The 27,883-nt window shown below is 41.0% G+C and overlaps 3 protein-coding genes and 1 long non-coding RNA gene across 5 annotated transcripts in view; 1 reads left to right on the top strand and 3 right to left on the bottom strand.

The window, feature by feature from the left end:
- LOC131887296 (uncharacterized) overlaps nucleotides 1-11,510 on the bottom strand; it is a 12,340-nt gene extending 830 nt beyond the window's left edge. Inside the window, exons 1-3 of the mRNA XM_059235870.1 lie at nucleotides 11,076-11,510; nucleotides 6,854-7,110; nucleotides 6,143-6,362 (exon numbers count right to left, since the gene is read on the bottom strand). Of these exons, the coding sequence (XP_059091853.1) occupies nucleotides 6,143-6,362; nucleotides 6,854-7,110; nucleotides 11,076-11,255 (657 nt within the window). The 5' untranslated portion in view covers nucleotides 11,256-11,510. The remainder of the gene's footprint in view (nucleotides 1-6,142; nucleotides 6,363-6,853; nucleotides 7,111-11,075) is intronic.
- LOC131887294 (uncharacterized) lies at nucleotides 261-6,136 on the top strand. 2 transcript variants are annotated; one of them, XM_059235867.1, is made up of 7 exons: nucleotides 261-378; nucleotides 437-1,031; nucleotides 1,401-1,504; nucleotides 2,991-3,197; nucleotides 3,274-3,475; nucleotides 3,537-3,795; nucleotides 5,450-6,136. In XM_059235867.1, the coding sequence occupies exons 3-7, from the start codon at nucleotides 1,450-1,452 to the stop codon at nucleotides 5,957-5,959; spliced, it is 1,233 nt and encodes a 410-aa protein (XP_059091850.1). In that variant the 5' UTR covers nucleotides 261-378; nucleotides 437-1,031; nucleotides 1,401-1,449; the 3' UTR covers nucleotides 5,960-6,136. The 2 variants fall into 2 exon arrangements, with proteins under 2 accessions (XP_059091850.1, XP_059091851.1); XM_059235868.1 differs by having other exon boundaries at nucleotides 352-1,031.
- A 1,817-nt stretch (nucleotides 11,511-13,327) lies between the features above and the next one.
- On the bottom strand, nucleotides 13,328-17,540 carry LOC131886336 (uncharacterized). The gene is made up of 3 exons (XM_059234626.1): nucleotides 17,289-17,540; nucleotides 13,881-14,217; nucleotides 13,328-13,498 (listed from the first exon to the last, which is right to left on the bottom strand). The coding sequence occupies exons 1-3, from the start codon at nucleotides 17,388-17,390 to the stop codon at nucleotides 13,431-13,433; spliced, it is 507 nt and encodes a 168-aa protein (XP_059090609.1). The 5' UTR covers nucleotides 17,391-17,540; the 3' UTR covers nucleotides 13,328-13,430.
- A 2,535-nt stretch (nucleotides 17,541-20,075) lies between these two features.
- On the bottom strand, nucleotides 20,076-22,416 carry LOC131887058 (uncharacterized). Its single transcript, XR_009373981.1, has 3 exons — nucleotides 22,183-22,416; nucleotides 21,533-22,120; nucleotides 20,076-20,658 (listed from the first exon to the last, which is right to left on the bottom strand). It is a non-coding gene; the product is annotated as an uncharacterized LOC131887058 (long non-coding RNA).
- Nucleotides 22,417-27,883: the final 5,467 nt, after the last annotated feature.

The following is a 27,883-nucleotide window of genomic DNA, read 5'->3' as shown; positions in this document are numbered from 1 at the left end:
AAAACTAATCTGGAAATTGTGCTCAACTCACATTTCAACTTATGCATAATCATAATATTTTAATGATGTGTCTGGAGCAAAAAAATAAGGTACGAAATTTTCATTTACCGCCTAAATACGTGTTTATTGTACTTTGGAGTTTATCGCTTTACGGGTAACAAGTCAAAACTTAATTGAAGAAAATTAACACATTACGTACCTGAGTTGTTATCTGCTCTTATGATTGACTAACTAGCCTTTATTGCTAGATATTTTTTGGTAAACCTTTCATTTTGGTTGTAAGAACTCAAACTCCAACGCGTGGTTTTTTTTTAAGCATTTGTCAATCTTTTATAATCAAAGTTGGTGTGTCTTCATTCCTCAACAAGAACTGCTATGGTACAAATCTTAAGACGAACAATCTGGATCATTTCTCAAGATTGTTTTGCGTTTCCAGATCGTCGACCTTGAATGACCTAAAGATCCATCAGCATCCATCAAAATCAAGTCAGGATTTGTCAAGGAACTTCTAGCTAATTGAAGATCTCTCAAACAAGTCAAATCATGCAGGGTGTCTCATTATTCTACGCAAGCCCGTCTATCTCTATTCCCGACGCAGTATGTTCCACTATCGCAATAAATGAACGCAATGTTCCAATATGACGTAAAGCTCCGAGCCCAGGAACCAGACAAGATTCAGAAACCGAGCGACACAGAGGAAAGGAAAGAAGGAAATAGGCTTTCAGACCTTTCAGACGCATGGAAGCCTCATTTGGTGGTGAGGAAGGAGGCGATTGTCAATACAACCGAGAAGGCGCTTCTGGATTACGGTTGGAGACGCTTGAGAATAATCATCATAACAAGCCACCACAATGCCAACTGATATGAGGCTAACTGAAGGCTGTATTCAATGGTCGCTTTTGGCCTCCAGCTCTCATCTTTATCTCGTGGACGACTTGAAAGGCAGCACTTGTGAAGTGAACTCTTCTTCACTGATCCATTCGTGTTGTGGACGTACACGTGATTCGCCATGAATGAGCTGAGGAATCCAGGTAAGTTAGGTCCATGTGACAACAATCAAGTCTTCAAGTGACTTTTGAAGTGGTCTGTAATGGCACTTGATCACTGTCGAAGAGTTCCATCAGGCTCTCCTGGCAAGGCTCAAATGAGATCCATCCAAATCCGGGATAATCTTTATCGGAATTCCAAATTTAGTACTCCTCACGGTTATTTTTAGCCAAGGGGAAGCTGAATAACCATACATGGGTGAGTGCAGATTGTCTCATACTCCGTGGAACATAACATCAAAGGGTCACTTGGAACTGTGCTTAAACTCATCCTGAAGCGTTTCTGAATCTGTTGGACAATGATTCATTTGGAAGTCATTTGGAAGGTGAAGTGAGTCAGCTCTGTTTTTTTAGGAGGACGTGACGAACAATCGGATTAGAGCTTGTCCTTAACGTCGCTCTTATGATCGTTCCTTCATTTGACAAGTTCAACTCGTGGATCATGGGAATATGTTTGGGTAAGAAGTTCTCAAAACTCATCCAAGGGCCCAACCTCTTATTGGCAACGCGGTCCAAGCGCAGAGTTGGCATATTGATTTTTAATTGTGGTGAATACAATTCCCTTGAGGTGTGTTCCAAGTGCTTTCAAGTGAAACTAGTACTCATGGTATCAACAAAGTTCGAAGATCGCAACTTCAATGGACCTTGAGTGAAATTTATCATTTTATTGAGACACACTAATAGCTTATCAAAGCAACAGGTTCTATTTTTGACTCAAAAGATGTTATTGTGTTTTGAGGTTGTGGAGCGAAAGGAATAATGACACTTCTAACGAATGTTTAAAAACAATATTCCTTGACCTCAAGGACATGTGTTGAAACCAAATTTATCAAATAGTAAAGGGAAATCCCCCACAAGTGTTTGAGAATAGATTGGTAAAAAAATCTAAGAGATGTACGAGATGCAGTTTTGAAATCGGCAAGACCTAGGGAAGGTCCCCATGACAATTTTAAGGTAGCCTCTCTTGAAAAAATATGTAAATCTTTAAATATGTGAAAATGATGATTCAAAATCTTGACCGTTTTTTTCACTCAAAATTGTCCGCAGATGTTTGGCTTTCAAAAATACCATTACAAGTTGCATTCATTAAACATACTATTTTCATAGTCCAATGAAGAAATTTCTCGTCTTGAACTGCTGGGAAAAAGCAAAAAAGAAAAAAAGAAAAAGGGACTTATGTTGTGGATTTGAAACAGGCACGCTACAAAAGATGTACAACCTCAAGGAGAGCAGGCACCGAAAACATTTTGAACCTCAAAATTGAAATCGGCATCCCGAAGAGTGCCTTGAAGCCAAACAACTAGTATCTTATTTGCACTTATTTCCATATATTCAAAGATTTATTGAGTTTCTAAAAGCTGGGGCACTCAACGATTTCCCTTACAGAAGTTCTAAGTTCAAAATTGTGTCAAATGTAGATTATTTGGGTGGGAGGCAGAGGATTAGACAGAGTATTATTTAGTTCCATAAAATTTGCAGATATCTAATGTAATGATGCCCTACATGTTAACATTCATTCCAAGTTTTAACTCATTTTCGCAGCCTACTTTGAAATGATACGAAAAACTCGGTCAGTATCCTAACAAGGTTTCTACAAACTACTGGATACCAATATGTAATATTTCAATGAAATTTTAATTTTCACGCTACACGTAAATTTGAGGAAATTTTAGAAAAAAATATAAACAATGCAGGGCTTAAAGCCGGGCAATCCTTTGCTAAGAAAACCTTTCCTACATTCGATTACCATGACAATACTACATTCATGTGACCAAAATAGACCACTTCACTTGAAAGTTTCTTGTCAAATGTCAACAACCACAAGCTATCAATTTTAGTATCTTCTTAATAAGTAATAAGAGCTTTTTCTTTCGAATAGTCGCCATCGATGGCGACAATGCAACATAAAACATTGTCAATCATCATGTGGGTATGATCTTTTAGGTCGGCAAAATACTATGGCTTATCAATCGAAACGAGATTCCACCGAAGTGCCCTCCTTATTCGATGATGCCAATGTTTCTTTGACCGGGATTCAGAATCAAAGCGAGATCAAACATGACCACCCTCCAAAGCATACCATTTCAAGACCGTTCTTGGGCATTCCCAAACCTCGCAACTCAGTCCTTCCTTTACTTCAAGAGTGTCCGGGTGAGTTGCTCAAATTTTAGGCATTACTGTACCAAGGACGAATAACGATTTAACGTTTGTTAACGTTTGCATATAGATATTTCAATCACAGACGTGTCCGACGTGGTTCCCTCGCCGGCCTCCGAGATCAGTGCCGATGATCCCAACCCGCTGTCCATGCGCATCAATCGACGTTACAGTGATTGTTTGCCAATGTTGACGCAACCAACCGAAAAACATGACAAAGATCGGAGCAGCTCGATTTCGACGCCAGGAAGTCGCGAGGATGCAACCAAATTGTGAGAAGGGCCTAATCAAATTCCAGTCAATGCCATTGGGTTTTAATTTTGAATCCCATAGGAGAAGCATCTTGAAAACTCGATCGAGCTCGCCCAATGCTACAAGCATCCGCGATAGACGACGATCTGCCGTAGACTTTTTGGAAAATGCCAAAGAAAATACACTGAATTTTCTCATTCCTACGAGACAATTGGATGCACGGAGACGAATCCTCAAGCGATCCTACAAATGGTGGAACGATATTGAAACCGGATCAAAGAGCAACAAAACTCCTTACCAATGGCTGCCAAATCGATCCAGAAAGGCTGTGCACTTTGAGGTGACTATTAACTTGTTGCCACAAATAATGCTTTGAGATGGTGCCATGGTTGAATGGAAGGCTCAGTATCATGAGTAGAGTCGGCCAAAACACGCATTATCATTTTTTTGTCAAAAATAGGTTTATTCGCATATTTTGCATATTTCGTGCTTTCATGCATATTTTTATGCATATTCTGGGTTTTTTTCATAAGCAAATTTTAATATAATGTAATAATAGTTTATTACGACACTTGGTCAATGCCTAAAACGTATCAACGAGAGTCTATAATTATAAACAAGTAGGTAAAAAACTGGGCGGTTAAAATGAGCAGAGATAAAATAGTTGACTAGAACGTGATTTCGTAGCAAAGATGACTGTCTGCTTGCTGCAAGTCCCCTCTCATTGACCAATGATCCACTTTTTGTCAAGGTCAAAAAGATGTTTGTGAAGTATAAGAGGCATACATTTTGCACCTGCCTGCCTCTTTGTCTGAGTTTTTTTTAATTTTAAATTGCATATTTTGGATGTTAAATGAGTACTGAAGTGCATATTTTGGATTAAAAAGCATATTTAAGTGCATATTCTGACCAGTTTTATGCATATTCAATGGCATAGAATGGAGTTTTTCAAAGCATATTTTTCGCTGTCTCTAATTATGAGTAACTTGCTTCGTACGTTAGCCGAGAAAATATCCAAGAGCTAGTACCAAAATGATTGAAGATAAAGGGTGAATTGCACTGAGACACCTTTTGAGTTACTGAATACCATGTTTATGAACAATGATTGGGTCAATATTGACTCGTTTTGCAAAACCTTACTACTTATTAAGTCTGGCTATTCTGCAATCTGAGATGGAAAAGAGTAAATTGAAGCAAACTCATTAACCAAAGGCTGCGAGTTTGTCATCCCAATCTTGATGGAAGAAAGGAGACAAGCAAGCCACGTGCAAGCTACGTAAAGATGCGGAAACATCAAATTCTACAACGGGAAATCACGCATTAGGCCCATGATTTCAAAATCAACAAATGTTTACGATGTCTCAGCTTCGACATTCTATATGCCGTTGAAGTGGATAATGTTCGTCCACCTCACCAGCATTTTCAATTTTATTTATGGCGGACAATTGAGGCACCATGAGGACCTGTACCTTCGCACGCAAGCCTCTTGAGAAGAAGAATACCTGTTAACCTTACCATATGTTAGACAAATCTCTGTCGTGCTATCTTTGATATTGATCGATCGACATTGACGAGTTTGTCAATTTTGGCAATGTGTTCTCAGGTAGCCTCCTCGTCCAATGTCCATGATGCCCATGAAAATGAGGCGAAATAAAAGGCAAGCACTCTTTGTCCCAAATATCAAGCTGAACTCGTGACACCAATTAGAAGGGGTAGGTCCCAATGATGGCTTGATGATCCGTCATAAAATTTAAAAAAAACTCTGAGGTTCTGCCAATATGCTTGATTAAGGTCGAAGAAGTTATTTTTTTGCGTCTTGACAACAGTAATACAGTTGAACAGAAAAGCTTCAAAGATGGTCTCTAAACTTGATATGCCCTCTAATATACATATAATAAACCCATGATATTATTTAAACAAGAAGGAGTTCTCATTACACAAAATCGTGCAGGGGTTAAACGAAATATTAATTCAGACACTTTCCGACTTTACAGTTTGACCAAGGTCAATTCAGTTTTGAAAGGCTGCCTGGTGGGAAATCTCGACGAAATTCGGAAGATGGCGCCATGACTGCCTACTCCTCCTCAAATCCAACATTGCCAAGCTTTCAACTTCGTCGTTGGCAAAAGATCGGTCGAATCATGGGTGTGGCCATGGGGCTCAAACTGAACTCCCAAGGGCGCCAGTCGACCTCGGACCCAGAAATTGACACGTCGTTCGATCGTGACGAGGAATCCAAATTTGAGCATGATGAGGCAGACACGATTTCCCTTCCCCTCGAGATCCAAGGCAACAAAGCGCCTAATCCAAGAAGATCCCTGAGTTTAGAATCGTTATCGTTAGAAGCCGTACACCAACCCTTGGATCTTGTTGGATTTGGGTCGAAAAATGACAGCTTGTGCGATTTCGAAGACAGTCTGATTGATGAGGATTTCGATCTGAACCCCACGAATCTCAGACTGACTCCCCCTAGCCTGTCTTCAATGATCTCTCATTTCCCATAAGCCAGGGCAACTTTAATCTATGAGTGTGTTCCAAGTGTTTAAGTACCTCTTGACCATTGTGTTCCAAATCAGGTTCAGAAATTCCTACATACATGATTAAGAGTGTCCTTCTTATATGTAAAGAAGACTTAGAATAAAGGTTATTAAAAAGAAAACACTGAAAGTGGACGAGTTTGTACTTACATTAGTCAATGTGTCTTTAAAGGTCTTTGTTGCTTCGTGGAGAGCTTGGCTATTTTTTAGGCAGTCGTCCATATATTTATCATGATCGGACTCGAAATTGTCCTTCAAATTGGACCATTTCTCGTCCCTAACAAGGTCGTCTTTGACATGTCTTACGCCATCCACCCACAATTTGGTTTGCTGCGAGAGGGTTTCCCAAAATTTACCGGACGGTATTCCTCTAGAAGTAAAAAGAGCAAAGTTCAATTCAATATTCCGCACGTGAAGCAAAAGAAATTGTAGGAAAAATGTTGTACGCCACCCTGATTTTGAGCATTTTGTGGAGGGGAATGCGGACAAAGATCACAACCAATTCGCATTGTGATCCTTCAACCATCGAGAGAGCTGTGCTACACAACAAAAAAATGCCATTGCTGGTGTAGGTGTGCCCCTTTTGTGCTTTAACAAGCCAGCAAATTAGAATAAATGACAAATTCAGTCTATACCCAAATGCAGGTTAGTCCAAAATCAGGGTGCCTCACAACCTGCTTCCTTGAATTTCCTTTACTTCAAATGGCCAATAGGAGATTGATTTCATTTGCGTGCTCAACCAGAAAAGTTCTGAAAAAGGAGCTAAACTAAAATTTGACAAATTTCCTTGTTTAGGGCCACTTTTAGGATGATAGTATGAGTAAATGCAAAGGGCTAACAAACAATGAACTGTGCTCTCACTGAGAATTAGGAACATCAATGAGGATGTTTGGGGTACTGACGAATTGTGTTTTGTTGGAGTCTGCACTTAGACGGTCTCTGCGCACCCGCTCCAATGAGTGGTAGACGCGATCGAAACTGATGGGATGATATTCGGGAATGGATGTGTTGGAAACGGATCTTTGGACATCGTAGGCACCGAAACGTTGGTTCTGGCTCGTTTTTCGGGATCGCACGCTATTTTTCCTCGAGAGCGTTGGAGTGACTTTGCCATTGACCTGAATCGAAACATGGAAACATGGGCAATGCTCGTTTCAAAACATGATTTCATCCCCGATCAAGTATAGTATTGGCTATTATACAACTAAACCAAGGACCCAACCCATCGAACTTTGTTAATGGCCATTTACTATACTGGCTGGTTCACTTTAATCCTAAGAATTTGTTAACTTTTAAGCTCTCTTTGAGAAGCAAATAGTGGTTGAATCAATGAAATTCCCTCATCTCAATGTGAAGGGTCCAGCCGGTAAATCTAGACTCCAAAGCTTTATCAAGACCAATAAGTAGGATAAGATAAAACAATGCATTATTTCGCGAAAAGGCAGATGCAATACTGAGGCAGCTTTTTCATTCAATGTGACAATCATTTGCCAACAGGATGGCCTTGAGACAAGTAGGGAATCTTTGACAGGCGTTGGTGACCTCCGCGGGGATCTAATTTGGCCATTTCCTTAATTACAAACTTTGTTAGGGTTGTATTGTTCTTATGGCTTGTCTTATAAACCTCCCTGTTATACTTTCCTTACCAAAAGTAGTGATAAAAAGTCTTTAAATCTGGAGAGTTGGGGGGGTTAAGTTTTACGGCACAAGAAACTGAGGATGGCTTTCATAAGATACTCCTACACCTTATTGGCCTTGTGCGCTGGGGCGGAGCCTAGCTGGAACACAAACTTGACTCCTCCGTTGGCGGTTTTCTTCATCCAGGGCATCACAGTGGACTTCAGGACTTGTAGGTATCTATCAGCATTGAGTCTGGCTCCTTGCTTAAACAAAGTGGGTAGCATGACGTCAAAATTGGCGGACATGATGCCCAGGACCATCACGGAGGCCGGGGTACTTTGCTCTTGCCACGGAAAAGGAACATCAGAGGTAGTTTTAGCAATACAGCGATCATTCGTGGATTTCTCGAAGCTGTCGGCATTGAGCATTTCCTCGTCCGAAATGAAATGGACATGTGCATACTCGGACTTCAATGAAGCCAACAACCTCCTGCCGGGGTCAACCCTTTCCATAACTCCCATGACATAACGTTTGAGCCCCAAGTCTTTGTTTATAACATTGGATAGTGTCATGGATGTCACGACACCGTTCCTTGCAAGGACAGACACTGGAGTGTCGGGATTGTTCTCAATGGATCTTTTCAAGCCTGCTAAGAAGTCACTTCGAAGGGCATGGGCTTTGCGGCTATCCTTGACTGAGTCCCTCCAGGCGTTGGACATGCTGCTCAATGTGGACTTTGCGTACCCAGTGATATTCTTGATAGCCGCTGAGCCATTACCCGCTCTTGCCAATTCCTTCGGATGTCCTCCATGGTCCTTTGTTGTCCAATTTTGTTTATGTTTTATTTGAATTTGACTTCGAAAGTCTGGTCAATCACGAAAAGAAATTAGAATCACCTATATCTGGTACTTCACATTGATTTTGATGAACCACTGGAGTCCAGATTTACCGTTTAAACCTTGTATTGAGTATGGTGATTGATCAAATTCCACGGTAGTAGTATCGAAATTACAAATGATAAGATTGCTATAGTTCGTTCCTTTTCCCGAAAATGAAGTTGTAATTCCATTACAGAGAGTGTAATTGGATTGAACTGGCAGTCTAGGAACCATAACTTGAACTCATATTTGCTTGATGGTTTGGATTTCATTATCTACATTTAACGGGTAGAGGCATCCTTTCCTTGACATAGCAAGTCTGGCTGGTAGCTCATCATCATTTTTGGGGAGGTCACTGGCCTGATTTTCATACAAGAAAGACAATAAAAGGAAACAAAATAAATGCCAAATATAGGTCGACAGCAAAAAATACTCAGATTTTGAAAAATATTGGAATAAGAAGAAAACATTACAATAACAAAAATAAGTCCATAGTCTGCTTTTTCAAGCTTAATATACTATTTTGTGTTGGATATTGAGCAAAAACATGGCTTTTGTTGAATTACACTGTTAGTTTAGTGAAACACTTCTCTTCAATGACAATAAACATGAAATTTTCAGTAATCCATTAACAAAGAACTATTCAGCTCCAAAACTGATNATAAGAAGAAAACATTACAATAACAAAAATAAGTCCATAGTCTGCTTTTTCAAGCTTAATATACTATTTTGTGTTGGATATTGAGCAAAAACATGGCTTTTGTTGAATTACACTGTTAGTTTAGTTAAACACTTCTCTTCAATGACAATAAACATGAAATTTTCAGTAATCCATTAACAAAGAACTATTCAGCTCCAAAACTGATGTGATCTCTTAAATATTTGCGACTTCATCGCCTTTCCTTGCTTCACTATCCCAATGGTCAATTCGGTTTCAGGAAAAGTAACCAAAACGAGCACTGCCAAATTTTTACGAGAAATGGTTTTATTACTCATTCTGATCAGATGAAGGGAGGCTGTAAACGATTTTTCAATTCAGGGACGACTAAAGCCTTGAATGTTACACCAGGTTGGTTCATTATCTCAAATAGCAAAGCTGATGAATGACATCTTCAGGAAGATATTTTCAGACTTTTACCCTCAGTAGGTTCGGCCCCGTTCTACTCGACAGTTAAACTCCATGGACCTTGGAATGTTGTCCATTTTGAAGAGAGCATGTAACTAAAAAGTCCTTCTCAGGTTTGGATCTCCTCAAGAAAAAAGGGGGTGTTTTTTTACCAATATTTGCAGGGTTTTCCCAGCACTTGGGAATGATATCCTTCCTAAAGCTTCACAAGGCGTTTTGCAAAATATTTGGTCCAACATAGAATTTGGATGGGGCCTCATAACAAGAAAATAGGGTGGTATGTCCAATGAAAAGTTTCGAGGCTGTTGCCAACACAAAAAGGGATATGTGAAAAATGAATTTAAGATTTTTTTTATTGCACTCGAATCATGCTGCTATTCTTATCTCACTACATGTGCCTTTTGTCAGTAAATCCCTACATATAACATAAACATAACGTTACACAAGTCTCAGTTCAGGTGAAACAGGGTGTATTTTTGAGGGGTTAATGGTCCTTAAATGATTTATTAATCGCGATGCCTTGCATCAATTTGATTCATTATTACAATAGTATGTTAGATAATAAAAATGGAGCTTTGTCATAATGTTATCAACAAACATCGGAGCTAATGTTTATAACTCCTTGATCTTTTGGAGAATTAGATAGAAATGCATGATGGAAAAAGGAACACAAATTCTAAGGATTGGAGTTTGAATGATTCTGCTTCCCTTTTTGATACTAATTAACCTATTATGAATTTTGATTTTGAAACGAGCATTTGCCTAATTCAAAGCAATAGAATTGTGTAGGTAGACTTTGCATTTTCAAAGATTTATATTTTATTTTGTCCAAAAGCCCAATACTCATTTCAGCCAATTCCAAATTAAACAAAAAAAACTGCAAGTTCGTTACCATGTCTTAATCGTGTTACTTAAATCGAGTATAGAGGGTAGAGAGAAATTGAAGACTCATTATATTGTCTTTTAAAAATCAAAACAACACTTTCTGAAGTCCCCAAATGTGGCCCTTGATTCCCCAGCCCAAACAGAATAGGTAAATAGACCCACAACCCCTCAGTAGAATGGCCTGGTATTGTGGCTTAAAAGATTTGAGATGACACATAAGCTTTGAATCAAAAGAAAACAACTAAAAAATTGACGATTGTTCTCATATGATTTGTGAGCCTCTTATTTTGGCATAATTTTTTTATTTTGTGCATTATTCTACCATTGTTTTTGAATTATCATTATTATTTTGGTGCCAAAATAGCATCTACTCCTTGACGAACATTGGCATCCTCGCCATGAAGTGACTTTGCTACAAATCAAGGTGTGCTATCTCATTCCATGTCATACATGGTCATTTTTGGTTAGAGGGCTTGATTCTGAGTCTCTTGTTTCAGTGTTGCAACCCCACAAGAAATGAAATTGACGCGCAATTCGACTTGGTGCAATATTTGAAACCAAATATTAACCTTACTTTGACATCGGTAGTTCCATCAGGTTTTCTATTAATCACTTCCAAAACTAAAGAGGCAGATATTGATTCAACTTCTTCTTCCCCCTCCTCGCCACCATCATCGTCACTATCGTCACTAATTGTGTTCACCACTTTGCCATTCGAGGTTTCCACATAATCTCCATTCACGATCACAGGCATCTTTCAATGGAACAGCAATCTCCTTCCCACCTCCTGTGATTCAATCTCTCAACGTGGAAATCAGGATGTGAAAAGCCACCAACTACGAGCACACACCATTACTTCTAGCCACACTGGAGGTCTTCACAGTTGCTCGTGCTTTGACGATCTATTGATGCGATGTCACGGGTTCAGCTCGGTGCATTGCGTATTTTGAGGACAGTTGACAATGAGGACGAAAGCGTGGTCAAGGACAGCCTTGTCGCTCCGAATTCAAGTCCTAAGATAAAGCGCACGAGTCTATTTCTTATGGAAATCTACCCCTATTTGCAGCCTTGGGATCAGGCTGCCTTTGCTCGACTAGTTGGCTTTCTCCTCATTGAAGATGATATGATAAAAGTCAGGTTAGACTACAAATGTGTTGAAATTTTCTGGGCGTGAAGGTTGCTTGTGACGAGCGAAATACATAAATACAGTGCAGAAGCAATTTGCACACTTCTTCCATCTGGGTTGGAGCAAACATCCACTCAGGGGTTCCATGATTAAATTCAAAAGCTAATAGTAAGTAGGTTGACTAGTTCATCCTAGCTTTCCTATGGGCTTTTTGTCCTTCGGCTTGAATTCCCCACATAACATTCCAGGATGAAGCCAATCCGTTGACGTCAAACAAGAAGCAGCGGTCTTCGTTTGTGTTCAAGGCCCAAAGACAGGGTTGTCCAGATATTTTGGGGCAAGATTCGAGCAACATGACCTAAACAGCTTTTATATTGGTTATTCTGATTTGAATTGGCCTTTTGGGTTCTGAATTTCGTTCATATATCAAAAAGCAGTAATGGAACCGTGCAGATTGGTTCTTAAATCATGCAATGCTATTCCAAACATTGCTCCTGTCTTTGACCGAGAACGAAAGCACATGGTTCTGTGTATTTAATTATCCAATCGTCAATGACCAACTCTCTAATTCACTTTTTTTATCAATAACTATTTCTTGGTTTGATGGCATTCAGATTTTGGCGATAAAATTGAAAAAGCAAATAAAGGAACAACCCAAATTTAGCAACCTTTCTTCCCATTGCTTTGAAGTTTAAGCTGTTTTGGTGTTTTCTTTATTTTGAGGTTTCTGTGTTTAGATTGTTTTGCATTCAAATGTGTTTCAAATACAATATCAATTGAACCATTCTTGATTGGAAGGTTTGCAGAAGGCAATAGTTCACTTATTTTCGCCTTTTACCTTACAGTACAGGCAAGTCCTCTAATGCTCACCTAAATAGTCGTGATAATTCGGTATCTCAACCAAGAGCACGCTTAACATTGTCGTGTGTGAGTATTGGCAGTACGAAATGCATTTCTTTATCACCCTAGGATGCAAACACAATGTGGCACTCATTGACAAATTAAGATTAATGCCCGTTTGACTGTTTATTTTGTTTGTTCCAGAGTCAACTGGCAGCTTTCTTGCCATGGTTGCCATCTGTTGACGGGTGTCCCAATTGAGGGATATTCCGGCTCCGCTATCACAGTCAGCATTAAACAGTTAAAGGCAGAAACTTGGATTTGGCTAGTCTGGGATAAAATCAGGGTTCGCAAATTGGATTACGTACGGATGCTCTACCAATACGATACCGCAGTTAGTATTGTTTTACATACATATTTCGTGGTGAATGCCTCCAGGCATTGCCCGGAAATATCCGGACAACCTTGTACAAGGCGTTTGATAATTGTTGCTACTCAAATACACAACTCCAGCTCATGAGCGACTTGATGGGTTCTGATTTAGTGAAACCGCAATTATGAAACGCCCTGTATGTATTAATCATCAAAGTGTGATTTTCGTGATATATTGGACAAATCACAAAAAAAGGATTAGGAACAAACACCTTGTTGCAAACGGCACCGTACTGGCAAGGAACGAGATTTTATTTTAAGTCTTCGTTCAGATTGTTTTCAGACCTTGGGAAGTCAATTTGAAGCAATTCGGCCTTCCTCTTAGGAAAAAGACAATTCACAGCCTTCACCTTCTGATAGAAAACAAAATTCGGAACGGCTAGACGGTCTAATGATTGAACCTGAATAAGAAACGAAGCCAATCTAAGTTTGGGTAAAAAAATAAATCACATTTTTCTTTTCATAAATAGGCAGCATTAAAAATTGGATATGCCAAATCAAAATGACTTTTGTTGAAGTCTTTGTAGGTCCTCATAACTTCTGGTATTTATAGTGGATGCAACTGAGAAGCATTTTAATCCAAGTGACAACACGTAAGCCTAGAAATAAAGAAGAATCATGTCACTACATTATGCAAAAAAATCAATTGCTCACCGTTGTTAAATAGAGCAAAACACCTTTCAACCGTTATTGCAAGCAAGTCTTGATTACTCTTATATTCTCCACAGGTAACTAAAATCAGTTGCTTTAATCCTAACTAACACCAATTTTTGAGAGAACACTTTGTGCATTACAAGCTTTAAAGCAGCATAACAACTCTCTTTCAAGCTTACCTGATTGACTTTTCGACTATTCATTGGTGTTTAGCTTTGTAGTGCAATTTGTAATTCAATTTTGAAAACTTGTGAATCAAATGACTCAACATATACCGATCTTATATAATATAAGATAAGATAATGAACTGTATCACAAGAACCTCACCAAAAAGCACCAATCCAATGACAAAGAGTGCCCCCTTTTCTCGCATGAATTGGCCAAAGCTTCCGTCGACTTCCTCCAAAGAATGTGACAAATGAGACGATCCCATCCCAATGATGACGATCTCGTCAAGGAGAGAGAGGCAAAACCAGGGAGCGATCTGGGAAAAGACCTGCTTCTTAAGGCCTCTTAGGAGCATTTCCACCACACTCAGGTGAGTAAATACAATTAGAATTGATACGAAGGTCAGGGAAGTCGTTGGGTAGAGGTTTCCGAGTAGCATGACGTAGGCAGCGATTACCATGAGGGTGTGTATAGTTAGGAAAAAAGCCAAGGATAACTGAAAGACAAGATGTCCCATTTGATTAGTTCCAACTTCGTTGCGGGTTAAATCCGCTTGTAGCATAGATTTGTTTTTAATTTTGGAATGGACAAGGCACCAACTCTAAATGCACCTAGTCCTTATTAATGTACGTTCGGTAACCGAGTTCATAGTCCATAGTAAACCCTTTTGATATTGACCTCTTCAAATCAACTTTACGTACAACTAAACCAATTATGGAGGTGAGGTAATCAGACACCGAGCGTTTTCTAGTGGACCTTTGCAGAGCATGCTCTACCTCTTCTAGGTGCAGACAAACAAACGTAGGAACTAAAGAATACGCTCTAAGATGCCAGACTTCATCAAGGTATAATCTAATCAACAATTTATTGTTTAAGTATAGTGACACACGGAATACGACACCCATTTACCTACAGTACTTGACACCAAAATAGGAATAAACAGGGAGCTATTTATTGTACAACATACTAGTGGCAAATACGACATTTTGTGGTCATCTTTTTCTTTTGAATTGATTGTACTTATAAAGATTGATATAAGTCTAAGATAAGTCGCCAGTAGTCAATGAAACTATGGTTTTCGGGGTGCAATTTTGTTGGTAAAAAATAATGCAATTTTTTGGCGTGCTATTAAGCATAAAGTGTACAACTAACTCCCTGTTTGATTCATATTTACATGTCATAATTGCTCAAAATTATATCCATAAAGGATTTGAAAGGTCTCCAAGATGAGTTGGGGGTGCATTTATTGTTGTGCAATGCTTCAGGAACAAGTAGTTCAGCTAATAGTGACTCCCGGTAAAGGTCAGGCACCTTAGAGTGTATTTTCGTATCTTTGCGATTTGTGGTCTAGATGAGGTAAAGGGACATGAAAAGGACAGCTAGGTTGGGTGAATAAAAGCAGCCAACATGAACTCATAAAGCTCCAGCATTTATTTTCAAAAAAAAGATCTTCCATTGGGAGCTCAAGTTCCGCGTTAGTCATTTTTTCCACGCGATGCACATGGTCCATTATCTACATTGTCGCTTCAGTCTCATGCTACCATCCATCTCATTTCCCTTCCTTTACACCATCAGCAAGAGAGGAATAATGCAACGATTCAGATACTCTTCCTGTTCCGTGCACAATCGAGTACATAATCCTGATATGGGTTTATTAAAATGTTTTGAGACAATGTATGTTGACGTCTTGTGAAAACTGCGAAGTCCTTGTATTGCCCACCGTGTGTCCGTTTGGGGGCCAGATGCCAACCCAATGCTCGCTAAGACGTCGTAATCCATCACAAATAGCTCCTCCAGCCCTTGATCATAGATATACTTTAAGAGCTTTAGGATTCGGTGAGAGTCAATCTCTACGTCGTTCCTATCGCCAAGGAAAAGCTCCAGTACCAGAGGGGCTGGTCAGCCCAGCTATAGCCATGGGGGAGGAATGTTTGTTACATATTTGAAGGGAGGAGAAACAGGAAATCCCGGTCTACCACAACCGGCTATCACAACCCTCTCAGATCCAATGAGGAATATGTTAGAACCGGGAGTCGCATTTTGGTTCTTGAGGAGAACAGAGTTACCCATCGTCCCTCAATGAGGACAGAAGTCTCAATTTGGAGCTCGAGGAGAGAAGTCAGAGTTTGAACCTCTCTGATGAGGAACCCTGCCATTGTTGAGTGCTGGGACTTTGGCATTGTTGTGGTGCCAAGAAGTGGGAACTGTTTCGAAGGACAGAGATCGTCATCGTGCGGAAGTAGGAAATCCAGGAAGCTGTGCAGAAGAGCAAGAGGACCTGGGAAGTGCCGAGTCTGAGTACAGCCCTTCGTCACTCTGTTAGTGGACCTTCAATCCCGTCGAGTGGACGTCATCCGAGCACCTCCGTTGGACCATCTCGCCAGACATCGAGCAATAATTATTAAGCCATTGATTTCATATGCGTATGTCCCCTTTTCCATTGGCCCAACAATTCCCCCACCTTTCTTACCGGAGCAAGACAGCTGATTGGCGGTATGTTTTTAATGAATAAAGTAGATCGAACTGTACAGTTTGCCTTGAAGGGTAGCCTAGATTGCCTAGACGACCAAGATCGTACTAGCATCGTAGGGAGTAGAGGTAGCAAGTGATTTGTATTCAACTGTACATAAAGTTCATCACTATTGTAGAAGAAATCAGTAGTTAGACTCTAGAGGAGAGGTCGACTTTGAGAGACGCATTTAGATAGTGACCACATTTTGCAGGATTGTTGGCCTTGAAGATTGGCTCAGGTATATGCCACACAACCGAGACTGATTTGGGACCGTGGGGAGTAGAGGTAGCTTGCGATTTGTATCCTTAGTCAATTGATGATTGTTTGAGGCACTGATAAAGGAAGTTCGAACTATTGATTGTATGCCTTGATTAGGGCTATAACCGGAGGCCTTAAGATAGGTCCAAGAAATTGAAGCCCATGTACTAGGTGCTCTCCATTTTTGAGAGCTATCAAGGTATTTTTACCTAGTGCTTGGGTCAAGAGTTCCATGCTTCCGTTCACCACGGGAATTCCATAAGTAAGGACCTTTCAACCTTGGCTCGTGGACGGAACACTTCCTACGTCTTGGTGGTGAGGACTTAACTTTATTCACGCTTTGAGGGCAAAGGTTGGCATGCTTTCCGATGAAGTGGATACGCCCATATCGGTAAATTTCGCAATCATTCTTGGGCTTTTCAGCCCGTGCTGTTTTAGTACTTAAACATCATCATTTTGGTAAGTTAACTTTTAAGCAATCAGTAGTTTTTCTGTTTCAATAGGAAACTAGCTTGTGATTCAAATCTAGTGAATCACATTTATATTCTCGCTCAGCAAAGTAGCCACATTTGTACCTAAAAATACATGGAACTTTTACAGAGGCACTTTTTGGAAAGCATTCTTTTGAACAGTAGATGGCGATAGCTTCTGAAATTAATAACGGCAGCTTAAAAACGCCCACCGACATGACAGAGTTTTGTTTCAATGAATGAACCAAATTCAACTACCTTTCTGCTTTTCACGGTAGGGTCATTATAAGGACGCATATACTTTATTATGGTTTCCCGTTGTCTTACTTGTTGCTCATCCTCCTTCTCGTGATTTGGGGTCTTGGAGGGGATTTGGTCTAAAAATGACCCCTCAGAATCCTTGGCAGGCAAGTCAGCAGTTTCACTCATTTTTCTTTCACCGGTTGTTAATGTATTCACAACTTTCGCATGATTCAAAACCAAAAGCGAATTCCCAAGCTTCGTCTTCTTCGAGATTGTTTAGCTGTTATTCAATGACGTCACCTCGACATGAGACATGGGAACTCGACGAACACGGAGCAGTTTGCTCGGTTTGCTCTATTGCGATGGATTTGGTCGTGCCGGAAATTTATACCTATCTCGCACAAGCATGCAATGCAAGACTTGCAGTCTATGCACAGGTACAGTAACGCCATTGCTGTGCTCAGGTAGAAAATGTCCAAGGCTTTAATCTTCATTTAAAAAGAGGTACGAATCCTAGTTCTCGTTTATTTGGCCATGCACAGTGAGTAAACATTGCTCAACCATTTATTGTCAAAAGATGGAAAAGATACCAAAACCATATCTGAATGTTCCTCCGTCTGCATACACCTAGGAAGCGAACAACCCAGTTATTATTTCACAAAGTGGTTAAAATGGCATTTGAAGTTTTGACTGAAATACCCAAACATATGTTGGCAGTTTTCTAGCTCGCAAAATGATAAGGAACAACTTTGGGTTTATTGCTTTATTGAACTCTAGCCCAAATAAAAAATGCATTTGCCTAAAAACAATAAAAAAGCAAAAAATAAATTTAAAGACCTATTCAATGACAACTGGAAAGGCACTTGTCAGAGATTGGGTCAGTACCTGCTTAGAAATTATGATCAGATCTATTCAACTGATCCTAGTTTTATCAAAATTATGGGCTCAATTTTCGTCATATTTAGCAACAAAATGCCCCGGTTATATATCCTTTTTTTTGGTTTGTTTTTTAACGGGCTTTTCTAACCGCTACAGGGAATGTAATCCCCAGTACTATTAAAATGAAAGGTCATAATTCGTCTATTTATTACCCTTCAATCTTTATATGATATTTGGTCTCCCAACGAATTTTTTTTTTTTTGGGTTTTGGTTTTTCACGGGCTTTTCTAACCGCTACAGGGAATGTAATCCCCAGTACTATTAAAATGAAAGGTTATAATTCGTCTATTTATTACATTTATTTTATTTTATTTGAGTAGGCAGACCGAACTAGTCTTTGAATGTAGGGTTGATCTGGAATGCTACTTAAGAATTTGTCCAAGTCTGACTTGAAAGATACAACCGGATCAACACTAACTACGTATTGCCTACGAATATTTGAGGGGAGCAAATTGACCAATGAAGAAGCCCGAGAAAGAAGAGAATAGTTGGACTTCATGGTTCGAACTAGCCTGGATTATCGAGGACTTGAAGGTGCTCTCAAAACGCACATTAAGCCTCTACGACAGGATGCTCAGTTGTTAGAAAGATGTTTTCTAATCATCAAAAGTTGAACTAATTACACATTCACATGAATTCTGAAGGCTATCCGTACAAAAAGCAAGCTTACAAAATGGGATTTTCGAAAAGATTTTTTGACACTCCATGTGCTTTCATTGATTCTGAAATAGTTTTGCAAAAAAATGTTTCGTTTTGAGGTTTTTGAGAAATGTTAAAGAGCATTTTGACCTACTATAGGATTATGCAAAAAGGAGAAAAATTTGCGTTTCTTTTGTGATATTAAAAATCTGAATTACATTTTCTGGAATTTAAGTTCAAATATAACCGGGGCATTTGGGAACTAAAAACGATGAAAATTGGGCAATTAAGTGCCACATATCTAAGAAACGGTTCATTAGATCCGATCATAATTTCCCAGTAAGTGCTAACTAAATTTGTTCCCAAAAATTTTGAGGCAATAAAAACCACATTTTTCCATATGATGTTACGAGCCAGAAAAATGGCCAGACATGTTTGGGTATTTCTCTGGAAACTTGATAGAGCTTTTTGATACAAAATTGGTTTTGACATTTAGCCATAGCGACCTGAACAAAAAGAACAACACAGGCCAATAGAACATTTTGAAATCCCCTAACGTTACTATGGTGGTTGATTTGGGAAAAGCAATTCTTAAAAAGAAAGATCACCTGCGAAATCACGTCAATGTAATTTTTGCACAACTTGATTTAAATTGATTGTTCACACTTTCTAGAAAAAACCTGGGCACAAGCAAGCCCAGGAAATTGTCCAAATTCAACACGTTTGCAACGTCGTCCTTAATGGATCAAGTATCACGGGACAAACCATTGGAAAGTTTTTTATCTTCTTTTGCTTTCATCTCAACCAATACAAGCTCTTTGAGGAATCCATTAAGAATAAGACTAATTGACAGAAAAAGACTCGACTCTAACCTTGGTCTTTCGCCGAAAAATGCTCTTGCTTATTCTGTCCCATGATTACCTGGGGAGGGAGTCAAGATGGTTTTTGTCTCCATGCCAAATGGCATACATTCGTACGTCCAGACGATGATGCCATATTGAAGTGTTGAATATCGCTTCACAATAGGTTCAGTGCGATCCTTCTGCTGTATTTCCGTGGCATCCAATGATTTTAATTGGAGTGATTGTGCTCATGACCTAGGCGACGTAATTTACTTTTTCCCGCTAATAAATTGAGTCTATGCTTGGAACCTCTCTGGTGTAGTAATTCCTCTCCGACCGTAGAGCCTTAGAAGTTCAACATTCAGTTCAGACTAAGGAGCATTACATGCATGCTTGAAGGAAAACTGGAGCAAAATAATGTTACCTTTTTCATGGACGACAGTCGTGATAATAATATTCTAACCAGTTTATTTTGCGGCCAAATCAATGCATTCTTTACATCACACGGCTCGCCCTCAACTAAGAGCAAACTATCGAAACCGACAAGTGGGTAAAATAAAGATATGCATATACAGAGATATAGATAGGCGACCACTTGAATGTGTTTGTTTTTGCTAGGCTTGAACCTCTGAAAGTATCAACAGCACACTCCGTTCAATCTCAGCTTGAAAGTCAGCCAGGCGCGCTCATGGCATCCCCATTGATTCAACAGGGTAAACTCGTACACACAAACTAACACGCGGTCTTTTCCATACCACTCGATGAACCTACGGCGTAGAATCACTTGATACCACGTCAGAGATTGGATTGAGGAGCAATCAATGTCGGACCGGGCGTTTCAAGACTGGATGCCAAAAGATTGCTTGTCTTCGAACTCGGTCAAGCATGAAAGCATGCATGGATTGATTGGAGTAAGATCTTCTTGGTTGGTGCTCATCACTGATTGCCAATTAAGCGTCAGTCAGATGTGGTCAACAGCGTGGTTGGCTTGATGGTGGGCTTGGAGCTTGGTTTGGTGGGCATCAGCCTGGACCCTGGAATGAGTGAGTAAGTTGAACGGAAAATCAAGTGGAAAGTAAAGACTCTTTTTCAAGACCTTTGATCTTGTTTAATAGTAGGGGCCCATTTTCCTACATATTTGACAGCCTAAACGAGGTTGGGAAGAGGCATGGTAGATTACGCAATAAACTATTCTTGATATGGCATCAAAACAAGTAACTCCAATGTATGCTAATTCAAACAAGAATAATCGGCCCTTTAATTGGTAGAGGCTGGCTCATAAAGCGCTCTCTGAAGTGCAAAACGTAAACAAACCCTATTTTGTGTAGCGTAGGAAGCCTATGGCAAGCGTGATTTCAAGGAAACAACACTGAAATGAAGTGTAATGAATGTCTTTTCGTGATCTACAACATCTAGTTAGTACTCGATCGGGTCGATCAAGAGGAGCCATGCCAATTGAAACACTACAGTCCATATTAATTCATCTCTTCCTCAAACCTGCCAAACAAATTCTGTCCTTTCTTATTGCTCAGTCGATAACCTAAGCCATAGACCACTGAAAATGAGGGTCGTACCTCGACCAAGACTCGTCATACCAAAAAGCCAATGCAGCCGCAAGTACATTGAGGCTGTGTGTAGAAACTTTCGCCCGATTTGTTGGTCAAGATATAAGGGCTGGCAGGCATTGGTTGAAAATTGCGTTTTCTCGAGCTTCAAGAAAGCTGTGGACAGGACGAACCTGCATCATGTCAAGGCTCTTGGTGCAGCCCTGATGGCTAGTCTTGGTCATCGAGGTACGTCCATAATTTTCAGTGGTTTATGCCTAAGCTTCAAAGAGCTCGAGGGTGGCAAGTCTACTCTCGGTATACTTCAACCAACGAGATCCACATTGAAAGAGTTTCCACTCACCCTCATGGCGTTGCAAGAGTGCAAACCTAAGGCCCTTGAACTTGAACCCATCGTTTGGAGGATGGTCTTGGTTCCAGCTGGCATATTCCCAATTGAGTGGTGAGGCAAGTACGGACTTGACTTGCTCAAACACACATTGAAGTGAAATCCCTTCACACCACTTCAGAGATTGGATTGAGGAGCAATCAATGTTGGGCAGGGCCGTTTCAAGGCTGGATGCAAGAGACTGAGCTTGTCTTCGAACTCACGAGAGCATGCATGGCTTGGACTACGGTCTGGGTGGTGGGCATCACTGACGGCAATTAAGCGACAATCCCATGTGGTCAACAGAGTGGTGGTTGGCTTGACGGACGACATCTTCCCGGACCCTGGAATGAGTGAGCAGCAAGTCGAACGGTAAAATCAGCTGGAGAGTGAAGACTTTATTCAAGACCTTGGATTTCATTTAATAATGGCAAGCGTGACTTGAATGAAACAATACAAAGTGTAATAACCATCTTTTCATGATCTGCAATATACAGTCACTGATCAAGTCAGGTAGGTTGATCAATAGAAGAGCCATACAAATCACAAGTCAATCCATCAAATCTAAAAAAAAGGAGGAGGTCCTGGTATACCCAACGAAACCAAACATGGGCCTTGTTTCTCACCCAATCAAGGAAGCTGGCGGTCTGATGACCTGATGATTCGATGATCTGATGGCCCCCTGACCCATGCATCAGAAATCGATCATGTAGGCCAGAATCTTCATCCAAGACGTATCTGAAGATTGGCCCAACCACTGACCCAATCCCAACCAAGCATGTGGATTTGGTTTCTCCCCGGATCAGACAGGATCCGGGGTACTTATCCAGGTGACCAACGTAAAGGTACCACATGCATCCAACACCGGTTTTTTTTTGTGTTTTTTTTTTGTGTTTTTTTTTTTTAATTATCTTTTAAATTAAAAAACATGGGGACTTTTACTTTACTATTTATAAATAAATTATAAATAATCTAAATATGAGGGAGGTCATGTTTTTGAAAGCCAATTAAAATTCTACTCGTCCCCAAATGAAAGAAATATGTACAACCCAAATGACAGTTGACCTCTAAACCCTCTAAACATTAGTTACAACACAAAAAAACGCCTTACTTTCCGCAACGCCTTGTTCCACCAGCGCCGCTTTTTCCGATGGGCATTCCAAAATCCATCCATATCCTCGTCATCCTCCTCCTCGGTTCCATAACCATCATCATCATCATCCACGGGTCCATCGTCCTCCACGGATTCATCGTCGTCCTCCTCCTCGGATCCATCCATCAGGTCCTCCATTGCCCCAGGGTAGATGAGGGGACAAAAATGTCCAAAGGCCGAAAGGTAAAGCCCGTAGTTGATCCTCGGGCCTCCACGGGAACGGCAACTACGGGGAATCCACGGCTTCCATCGCCCAGTTCCTGAAATTGAAAAAAATTGGCCCCATCGTCTCCACAGGTCCTCAAAGGCTGGAATCCACTGGAATCCACTGGAATATCCTCTGGAATCCTGACCACGGGTTTCAGGAGATCCGGAAATCCTCGGAAAATCGTCCAGATGCGACTGGTTTCCACGGGTGCGGGTTTTGAAAATGCGGTCAAGACTTGGCGTGTCTACGGCGGAAACGTGAAGCCACGACTGCTACCCTCTAAAAGGGGAAAGCGGCCACGTAACTGGCTGGCTGGCTGAATGGCTGCCCGTGATTGGCCGTTGAGTGGGCGGCTCTGATTGGTGGTTGTTCAACGGGTTTTCTGCCACGTGATTGGCTGTCTTCCCTTTCTGCCTGCCAACACTTGTTGGACCACTTGGACCAGTTGGACCAGTTGGACAACCCAACGAACCAACGAGCGAACGCAGAAACGCATGATGAGCGAGCGGACAACAGACTATGCATATATATACAAGAAGACCAGCCATAGAAGCACAAGCACAAGCGTTCAACTCGTTCAACTAACCGATTTGTTGTTGATTTGTTGATTTGTTGTTGATTTGATGACTGAATGGCTGAATGGCTGAATGGCTGAACAAACAAAAGGCGCCTAATTTGAATGAGGGAAAGGGGAGGCAGCAGGCGGGCACAAGGATGATGGATCTTACATTGGGGGGAGGGGCGTTCTTCTACGTACAGATGGGAACCAATTCAGTTGCCAAATTCTGAAAGGCACCAAATCAAAGTACCACCAATCAAACTGTCCTAAATTAAAACCAAATTCAAACCAAATGAATCGGGAATGGATGTAGTAGGCAAAAGAGGTTGAAAATTAGATAGTTCAGGGTAGGTAATATCGAGTACTAGGTATGCTCGCATGATTATCACAATTTCCTCAAAGATTATGTATGGCGTGTGTGAACTCCACGAGATCGAGAGTTAATTAATGCAATGAGGGAGAGCAACCGGAGCAACCAACCAACAATCAGCTGGTTAGCTCATCGCCGCACTACCTAGTAGCTTCCCACATACGTACACTTGGAGAAGTCATTCAAAAGGTAAACAATAACAAACAACAAAACACACGCAAAACGGTCCTATTTTGAATGGAATCATATCCGACTATATCGACCGCTCTGAGACACTTCAAGCTCGGAAATGTCTGTCAGAATGGCCTGAGAAAAAAGCGGGTTGGAGTCAATCTAGCGATAGCGAAGCAAGACTGAATCCAGTTTGTCCTTGTTCAGGTCTAGCATGATCGAAATAATCCAATTTGTGATCCATCATCACCTGAAATGGTCCAATGTGCGGAGCGGTAAGAAGAGGTGGGGGGGTTGGTTGCACTGAATCCAAGCCAACAAACACGAACTAGAATCCAGTACGACAGTGAGTGAGTTCAACGCACCATAGCGGTGCAATTTGGAGCCTTCAATTCCGGGAGACCTGGCATCGAACCCAAGAACCCGAGTATAGCTCGGCCGCGCGTTAACCAACTGCGCTACACCATCTCCCTAGATGAATGCTAGCATACATACCTTGCTTGCGTCCTTGGTTTTGCTTGCGCAAAAATCCTCCGTGCTGCGTGTGAGCATTTTGATGCTAAAACATCATTTTCTAGATCTGAAGTATACAATAGCAGAAGTTGAAGCATGCGCAAGAGTATTTGACCTCCAATATTTCATATCTACGGCAACCACCCATGGAAAAACTGTGTTCATGCATTTCTTCTAGTTTGATTATTGGTAACACTAAATCAGATATCATGACGTCACAAGTTATTGATATCAATAACAGGAAGACTCTGTCTGTCGGCCATGGATTGCTAGTCCAAAAACGACTGACTGACGCTGGTTCAAGAACTCATTGAAACAGAACAAGTGGGTGTTATGTGGGTGCTTAGTTTGGCTGAAATTTGATCCTTGAGACGTGTACTTTTGTGAAAAGCCAGCCGAAAACTGAAATGGCCTGTGGAGGCAGTGTGGAACATGGTCAAAGAGCCCGTCAAAATCGTCATCACCATTCAAAAATGGCGGTGGATGAGCATTGAAGTTCTGTGGCAAAACGCCAATCTCTCGATGAAGTATTCAAATGACGTGCATGATGTTTAGGTTGGACGAAAGGGATTGTTTTCAAACCGTTCCGCCAAGAGGTCCCATTGAAGAAGCTTTTGTAGACCTTGAACATCGTTTGGAGTTGGGTAATTGATCAATCATGTCTTGAACTCGATTTGGTAGCAGCTCATTTCTAGACGCTGAAATCATATGGCCCCAAACACGCGTGTGGGCAAGGAGCTCACAATAAGACCGTATGATTCCAGACAACGAAAGAGAGATTGAGGATGCTGGAAATGTTCAGCTGAAGAAGAGGAGGCAACTCAAATTTCATCAACATAGGCAGAAACTCCCGTTAAACCACGGGTGCCTTCGTCGATGAATCGTTATTGAAAGGTTTGGCCGGAATTTCGTAGACCGAACGGCATCCATCCTCACATATTCAAGTAATCCAAAAGGAGTTGTAATTCCACTAATTGTGACTTGAGTCTTCCTCGGTCATTGGTATCTGATGGTACACTTTCATCAGATCAATTTTTGAGAGAATGGACAACCCACTCAAATGAGAAGAAAAATCGTGAATGTGAGGCAAAGGATAGCGATCTGTCTGAGACGGTGCGGTCATTGAGGAGGAGGCGATAATCTACGCAGGCTCGCCAAGAGCCGTTGCGGCGTTGCCCTTTGGTACCATATGAAACCGTGTGAGACGCATATGGAGATGACGAAGGCTGAATCACTCCTAGACCCATTAGTTCATCATACTCTGCTTGGGTCATTTCGAATTTCATCTTACTAGAAAGCCGTCTGGGACGAGCGAAAACTGCATGCAGGGAGGCCCAGTGGTTTGGATCAAAGGCCGAACGTTTTGATGTACACACGTTATGGAAAATGAGGGCTTCAATAAAGAAGGATATCGACCAAGCCAGCGCACGTAGGGACAAGTGTTATCAATAGAGGTCATGTGATGGATTCCTGACAACATGGCGTTGTGATCACTCAAGGCATCGATCAAGACCAACGAGGTCCCCAATAAGTAAACATCCGCCACCACAAAGCTCCACTCGAAAACAGAGTCTTTCGCGTTGATTGCCCCAAAAGTGGCAATTTGAGGGCCACTGGAAGGGACTAAATTTCCCGAGTAGTTAGCAGGTCACAGACAGTAGTGACAAAGAATATTCCAATGAGGCACCCAATGACAATGAGGCTCGAGAATCCACAGAAAACAAAGGATCAAAATCAATCGGGAATGTAAGAAAGCGACAAGAACGGAATGCTGGTGGAACAAGGGATCTTGGAAATTGAAGCAGGAGAACAGGCTCCTGAGATGGAAGTTCGACAGCCTTTTGCTAGTTTTTGGCCTTCTATCACTGGGTTCAATGTGCATTTTTTCTGGATCCAAACAAGGCAGGGTGAGCTCGTTTCCCATACCGACGGTGAAAAGGGCACAGAAAAGATGTTTTGACCGTCGATAAAACGATAGCGGATCGATCACACTTGGACGAAGTTGAAGAAAGATTGATAGCATGTTCATAGAACTGATCCAAAGGAACATGTACCAATGTTGCCAACGATGCCTGCGAATGCTCCGGAAATGCTCCGAAAGTGCTCGCGGATCGATTTGTTTTTCTTCAAATAATCCTTGAGATCCACCCCTTCCTCCAACAACGATTTGGCTGTTGCATAAAGCTCAACAATCGGCAAGCTGTTTGACACCATATCCAAGAAAGTAGAAACACGTTGAGATGGCTGGCTTATGATTAAAGATCTTGAACAAATCCGCCTTGAGAGTTCCGTAAGGATCATAATCCGATGGTTGTGGAATCAAAGCCGAACTCGGGACACTGGAGATAATATCAAGTTCAAGGCATGATAGATAGAGACCCCATGATCGAATTTGATTGTGAATGTTGAAATGGTCCGGAGACAGAATTGCGTTTCGCACAGAGCAAACCATGTCTGGTGCTCGGGACTCCAAAATGGCGGGATCTTAACGCCTACCGCTCTGCATGCTTTTTCGATGTCAAATTTCGGCATACATTTCTTTTTTTGTCGGTCGCCATCTTGAAAAAGATAACTGGGGTCACCAAATACGGCCGCCTATGAACTCGACGACAGTTAGTCATGGAATGAGGGAGAGTGACCAACAACAATTCGCTAGTTAGACACTACTCATTCAAGTGAGATCTTCATTGGGCTTTTTCAATAAAATACACGTATCTTTAAAAAAAAAAACCCAGAAATATTCAAGGTCATTGATAGAGGCCGGATTGGAACGGTTTTCACGTAGAACACGTTTATTTCTGTCACATAATTTGATGTTTTAGCAGAATAAAAACACATTTTCATGGCATAATGTCCAAATTGCACTATTTTTCTTCAATTTTGACCTGGAGAACGACTATATTGCCCACATAGATAGCACTGTGATATGAGTTCATGGAAATTTGGTTGAGTTCATTCCTTTCTGAAATGGCGGCATCAATAAGGCCCTTATTTGCAACGTCACATGGACCAAAGAAAACGGGAAGAGGCACGGTAGATTGCTAAATAAACTGCTCTTGCCTTGCCTTGAACGCAGTTTCTTTTCCGGACATTATGTGACCCAGGGCACTAATTGTAAATAAGATTTTAATAGAATTAGCCAAAAACAACACAAACGCATAATGATTAAATAAAAAGGAGTTGGACCAATCGTCTCTTTATGTGGTAGAGGCTGAGTGACAAAGCGCCCTCTGAAGTGCAGAGCGTAAAACATATTTCGTGCGCGTACAACCTCACATGGCTAATTCTTTCAAAATGAAGTTAAAGGTGGGGAAAATGAGCTCTCCACACAACAGGAGAAGTGGATAGCGCCT

The sequence above is a fragment of the Tigriopus californicus genome, chromosome 9 (assembly GCF_007210705.1).
Source record: "Tigriopus californicus strain San Diego chromosome 9, Tcal_SD_v2.1, whole genome shotgun sequence".
Taxonomy (NCBI): domain Eukaryota; kingdom Metazoa; phylum Arthropoda; class Copepoda; order Harpacticoida; family Harpacticidae; genus Tigriopus; species Tigriopus californicus.
The sequence above is the reverse complement of the archived record's forward strand: the minus strand, read 5'-3'. Positions and strand labels throughout refer to the sequence as shown.